The 6698-nt window shown below is 39.3% G+C and overlaps 1 protein-coding gene across 4 annotated transcripts in view; it reads left to right on the plus strand.

Annotated features, from left to right (window-relative positions):
* The window catches only part of SNX14 (sorting nexin 14), a 63579-nt gene extending 57788 nt beyond the window's left edge, over positions 1–5791 (plus strand). For all 4 annotated transcript variants that reach the window (XM_056109738.1, XM_056109740.1, XM_056109739.1 and 1 more), the window contains 3 exons: positions 2356–2447; positions 4443–4499; positions 5584–5791. In XM_056109738.1, the coding sequence (XP_055965713.1) occupies positions 2356–2447; positions 4443–4499; positions 5584–5622 (188 nt within the window). In that variant the 3' untranslated portion in view covers positions 5623–5791. The remainder of the gene's footprint in view (positions 1–2355; positions 2448–4442; positions 4500–5583) is intronic.
* Positions 5792–6698: the final 907 nt, after the last annotated feature.

The raw sequence follows: 6698 nt of genomic DNA on the forward strand, positions 1-6698 counted from the left end.
ACGGAAATAATTTAACTTGAAGAGTTAAATGCACCTCAGTTTTTATTGCGTTATTTAGATAGCTCAATGAAAACTCTAAGAACTATGGATAAAAATGTATAGTATTTGGCTATTAAAAAAAGGATGGAATTTGCCTTTTAAGTTAAAAATAGGAAGAAAGCTAGTTTCAGAATAATCCTGTTTCTGTTAGGAAGATAAGTTAAATTCCTGGTCTGAATTTAAAGGTAAACAAAACCTATTTTTCAGTAGGTTTTTTGGTGGTTAAATGATGAGATAATTTGTTTTATATTACAGCAATACTTGGCATTCATGGCTTTGCTAGTCTTAGTTTTGATTCAGGAACTCTTAGAAACAACAGGGAAAGGCATTAAATAATTTGTTATTTTACTGATGCACAAGTTTGAATCCCATATACATCAAGACTTTCATTTGGGAAGGAAACATTTAGCTAGTGAGAAAGCTTAGCATGCCTTTCTGTTGCCCTTTCTTCTCATGTCTTGTTTAGTCACTTCTAAAGGATCTTCAAAGATCACTTATTTTTATCTATCACGCTTTACACATTTTATTTGGGAAATTCTGTGTGGTATCGGTGAATTAGAGGAGTCACAAAGATCAACATTAGTCCACATATCTTAAAAATACAAAGACTCTATTCTGGGCTATTGTAAATCGAATTTGGACTTTGCCACTTAGACTTATCTCATAAAACCAACTAAACCACTTCTCAAAAATGTGAGCATTCATGAATAGCATTAAGAATATCAGTTTGATTGGGGGGCAGGGGAAACATAAATATTTTAGTACCTTGCTAAGAGTAATTTTCTTGAACCAGAGGGAGAGCTCAGTGGGTTGGAGCACAGGCTTTGCCTGTGGGAGGCCTGGGTTTGATTGTTTGATCCCCTGTAGCGTGTGGTCCCCAAGTGTTGTGGGAAGTGATCTGGAGTGGCCATTTGGGAGTGGCCCCAAGCAAACAAAAAGAATAGTTTTCCTGCTTAGGGGAAACATCAAGTAGCAATTTTAATAAGAGTTTGCTCTTTTGGAAGGAGGAGTAAGGTATCAGGGCCTCAGTTATACCAGTGATACGAGTATGTTCAAAACGCAGATTCAGCCGGATTGAAAACCTGAGATCTAAGCAGCAACCGCTGCAACCCTGCAATGTGCCTGTCAAGTTTACAGGGGGGCGTTGAGTGAGAGTTGGAGTGGGGAGGGAAACTGGGAACCCTGGCGGAGGGAAACTGACACTGGTGGGGGAATTTCGGTGTTGAATTTTTTATTGTATGCCTAAAACACAGCTATCAGTAACTATAAATCATGTCTCTTCAATAAATTTTTTTAAAGAATTCACTCTTTCTGTAACGAACTGATATATAACAGCTGTACAGTCTATCAAAAATATGAAGTTTTTAGATCCCAAGTTAGTGTTTTAAATTTTCCTAAAGTGTTGATCGTTCAGATGGTGAAAAGTTATTAGTAAAAAAGTAGACATGGAACTGGAGTGATAGCACATTGGTAATGGCATTTGTCTTTCATGTCCCAACCTGGGTTCAATCCTTGAAATCCCATATGATCCCCTGAGCATTGCCAAGAGTAATCCCTGAATGCAGAGCCAGGAGTAGCCCCTGAGCACCAATGGGTATGACCCCAAACCAAACAAAACAAAAGGCATAGAAGTGAAGTCAGATTCACTGAATAAAGTAGATGTTAAAATTAGCTTTTGTTGTTAAGATGTTAAAGCATTATAAGGAGAAATATGTAGAATAAAAAGTAGAAGCTATCATCTCCATACTGTGCAGAAATAGCATTTCAGTTGAGTGTACTTTTCTCTCCATTTCTCTACTTGTATACTGATGAAATGTTCATTTTCAAGATTTTGTTTGACCCCAAATGGGCTCATACAATACATAATTATTGTTAATTTATTTTGGGGCCATACCAACAGTGCTTGGAGTCACTTCTGGTGGTGGCTTTAGGGGCCAGGCAGCATTAGAGATTCAACCTGGGTCTTCGACATGGAAAGCAAGTACTCTAGTCTTTAAGCTGTAGCTCTCAAACCCACCATATGTATGATTTTCCAGCTCTCTGTTTATTGCTTAATACTGTAAGCATATTTATTTATTGCAACGTTCTCATCATACACTATGCTTTGTGCACAATAAAAGACTACAATACTGCATTTATCAACTTGACATAAAACCCTTTGCTTTAGGTATTATCTTTTCAGAATATTGCTTTAGGAGTACTGATTTATAGTTTCTGCATAATAGCTATAAAACAGGGTAGAGATTTTTGCTTTGCCATCTAGATAATGGTTAGTCACTTAATATAAATTGCTTTACTTGTCACTTTCTTGTTTAGATTTGATTGTCAAGTGTATTGGTGAAGAAGCTAAGTATAAAGGCATCAGAATTCTTTTCGATGGCTTACAGCAGCCAGTTCTCAATAAGCAGGTAAATTCATTAAGTGGGTTGACTAGCCTTGATTTAGTTTCATGAACAGAAAAATAGGATATTTGGTATATAGATAACTCTGAAGTGGAGTGACACTGTTCTAAATTGAAGCAGTGCAACTCTTGAACATTCAAATAGAGTACTGGAGGGGCTGGAGCGATAGTACAGCGAGTAGGGCGTTTGCCTTGCACGTGGCCGACCCAGGTTCGATTCCCAGCATCCCATATGGTCCCCCGAGTACTGCCCGGAGTGATTCCTGAGTGCATGAACCAGGAGTAACCCCTGTGCATCGCCGGGTGTGACCCAAAAAGCAAAAGCAAAAAAACAAAACAACCCCCCCCCCAAAAAAAAAACCCCAGAGGACTGGAGTAATTAATCTAGGGGTAAGGCACATACTTTGCATACAGCCTACTACCTACTTAGAGTCCCAGCAATGCATATGGGTCCCCTGAGCACTATTTTAGTAAGCCGTGAGCACACTGTCCCCGTAACCCTCCAGCCCTATCCCCCCAAAATACTCTGTTCAAATAGAAAAAGTTGGGGCTAGAGAGATAGTACAGTGAGTAGGGTGCTTGCCTTTCACGTGGCCAATCTGGGTTTGATCCCTATGATCCCCTTGGGTCTTGCCAGGAGTGATCTGTGAATCACAGAGCCAAGAGTAAGGCCTGAGCACAGTGGGATGTGACCCAAAAATAAAAAGTAAAATTTATTTGACTTTTTCTTTTTTTTTGTTTTTGTTTTTGGACTATACCTGGTGATGTTCAGGGGTTAATCTTGGCTTTGAACTCAGGAGTTACTCGTGGTGAATGCTCAGGGAAACATACAGGATGCTGGGGGTCGAACTGGGGTTGAACAAGGGTCGGCCGTGTGCAAGTCAAATGACTGTACAGTCAGTACACCATTAACTGCTGTACTACTATGTATGCTCTGGTCTCCTGTAGTTTATATCTTACTTTTTGCTGATTACCTTTTCTTTATAACATGACTCATTTTTGTTTAAAATAGATAATAATCTTCGTATTTGGAATTTATAGAAAATTTATGGAATATGTCACTGTCCTCCTGTTGTTCATCGATTTTTCTCGAGCGGGCCCAGTAACGTCTCCAGTGTGAGACTTTGTTGTTACTATGTTTGGCATATCAAATACGTCAGGGGTAGCTTGCCAGGCTTTGCTGTGCGGGCGAGATACTCCGGTAGCTTGCCAGGCTCTCCGAGAGGGGCGGAGGAATCGAACTCAGGTCAGCCATGTTGGCTGCATGCAAGGCAGATGCCCTACCCGCTGTGCTATCACTCCAGCCCATGGAATTTGTAAAACTATAAAACATAGGGTTTAGTTATTGAGTTATACAGAATAACCACATGTAACGTTTTCATGTTTATACATAGTTTATTGAGATCGTAACTTCAGGTTATAGGCATCATAGGATGTCGTCCACATGTGAATATGTGCACTCAACTCCATCTCTTTTTTTTGTTTTGTTTTGTTTGGGGGCCATACCAGGCAGTACTACTCAAAGGTTACTCCTGGTTTTCCGCTCAGGAATTACTCCTGGCAGAGCTTAGGATTCCATGTGGGATGCCGAGGTTGATCCTCAGTTAGCCATGTGCAGGATAAACACCTTACTCACTCTGTTATCCCTCCAGCCCCTCAACTCTCATCTTAAGAACAAAACCTTGTTTCTATTGAAGCAACTTTATGCTTGTTTTATTTATTTATTTGTGGGGGTACACCCAGTGGTGCTTAGGACTTAACTCATGGCTGAATGCTCAGTGATCACTGCTGATAGGCTTGGGGGACCATATGGGATGGTGGGGATCAAACCCTAGTTGCCTGCATGGAAGGGAAGGCAGGCACCCTATCCACTGCATATCTCTCCACTGTCATTTTATGCTTGTTATATACACTTCCTTCCTAAATTTCTGCACTCCTGAGTTTTCTGTTTTACCATTTTATTGATTTGTCTGTAACCAATTTTTTGTGTGTGTCACTTTAGCTAACTTATGTTTTATTGGACATTGTGATACAAGAACTGTTTCCAGAGCTCAATAAGGTAAGTGAGAAGCACCAATTTTATTTTAGTTTTCAAATTTGTTTTAATTAGATCCATTACAGGGAAACCTTGTGACTCTGATACTTAGCAAATGGATCTTGATGCTTTATTTGTACAACATGCTCAAACATAGAATGGATTTTGGGGGTCAGTACTGAATAGCTTCTGCCCTGATTGCTTGCCCTAAGATAGCCAAAGTTGTGAGTTTAAATTCTGGCACTGGAATAGGATCAGCTCTTTAGGTTTTCAAGTCAGACTGGGGCTATTTTCTTTCTTTTCTTTCAGCTAGGCCAGGGATTGAACTGGACCAATACCAATGCCAGGTATTGTCTCTACTGCTGAGCTACATCCCTCACTAACAGCCTTGAATATTTGTAAAGCAGTTAAATTCAGTGAATCCACGAACAGAAGATGAACTAGAGTTAGAGGATGGTAGACTGAGTCTTGTGAATTTGAATTTTTAGCAGAGCTTTATTATTTTTTGCTTTTTTATTTTTGGACTAATCCTTTTGCTGAGCTGAAGTAAATTTACATGTGGGATGTGCTTTAACAGTGAAATGTTGATTTTATAGAGAAGAGGAAGTGAATTTGGACTACTTAACCTGTGAAAAGCTTTTCAGTTATAATATGCATATTAAAACAGGTGGCACTTACAGGTATATGTTTAAATTATCTAAAAATAAGTACCAGGATGGGACAGAGAGATAGTACAGTGGGTAGGTAGGTTAGGGTGCTTGTCTAGCATGGGGCTGACCTGGGTTTGATCTCCCGCATCCCATATGGTTCCCCGAGCACTGCCAGGAGTAATTCCTGAGCACAGAGCCAGAAGAAAGACCTAAGCATTGCTGGGTATGGCCCAAAAACTTAAAAAAAAATGTACCAGGAAACTTAAACTCTGCTTAACACTATAAAGTCTATAATAATACCTTATCATTTTTTATCTCTAAAAAAGTATCTGTGGCATGTACTAGTTTCTTTTGTAATGCAGATTTAATTGTGTTTTGGAATATTAATGAACTGTTAGGCAATTCACAAATGAATCTATGTTATTGCCTTTTATTAAATAGATTTATGTTTACTTTAGATACAAAAAGACGTGACCTCTGTGACATCCTGGATGTAAGAGTTTGGATTTGGAATAGAATAACCGGTTGAAATTTCTGCTTTCCTAGTGTGGTGGATATGTACTTTTTTCTTTTACTTTTGTATATTCTTGTATATATCATGAAATTTGGTGTCTGAAATTTTGATTTTGTTTTAATAAAGACTAACAAAAATAATGATTAAGAGTACTTAAGTATCATGGTCTTTCATTTACACTTGTTACCCACATTGATGTAGAAAATGTCTTTTATTCTTATTTTTTTCTGTGCAGGGATTTAAACCAAAGGCCTCACACTTGCAGGAATGCAGGGCAAGTGTTTTGTTACTAAATCTCTCTGGCCATATTGCCTTTTTCCTCCCTTAATGCCAAAAGTTGTTTTTTGTGTTTATTTTACATTTTGGGGGACCATACCTAGTGATGCTCAGGGGTAACTCCTGGCTCTGCACTCAAGAATTACTCCAAGAGTTGTCTGGGGACCATATAGGATGTTGGGGTTCAAACCTGGGTTGGTTGTGTGCAAGGCAAGCACCCAAGCTTGTGTACTCCGCCCCCACCCCCAAAAGTATTTTAACACTGACAATTAGAAGGGGATTAGAGCCCAAATCCTCTGTTTGGTTTGCTAGTTCACCTGTAATGGCACACTTTGCTATTGTTGAAACACTAGAAGTGATTCAAAGCGTAATGCAAGCAGTGGGGGCTGGTCAGGCTGTCAAGGAGCTGCACTTAGCCTGCTGGCCCATCCTCTTTCCGTAAGTTTAGGTCTGCCCTTACATTGGTGATGTCCCAGGAGCTGCCTTCAGCCTTGTCTTTTCAAGAGCAGAACTCCAGTGAAACCAGCATTCCTTGCTATGGTACTTTCTGTTCTGGGAGAGCTTACAGAAGAGCCATGAAGGGGAAATTAAAGATTTATTCGTACAATGAACAATGGGAGGACAGTGCTACAGTGCTATGTATCTTGTATATTACTATAAATATTGCCTACCATAACTTTTACCTAGTTGCCATATTATAACGTGACTAATACCTCTAAAAATTGTACAACATGGCAATTTCAATGCACTGCTTTTGTACTTGGGGGTTAGTGATTCTTTTAA

This window comes from Sorex fumeus, unplaced genomic scaffold (genome assembly GCF_029834395.1).
Source record: "Sorex fumeus unplaced genomic scaffold, SorFum_2.1 ptg000008l, whole genome shotgun sequence".
NCBI lineage: Eukaryota > Metazoa > Chordata > Mammalia > Eulipotyphla > Soricidae > Sorex > Sorex fumeus.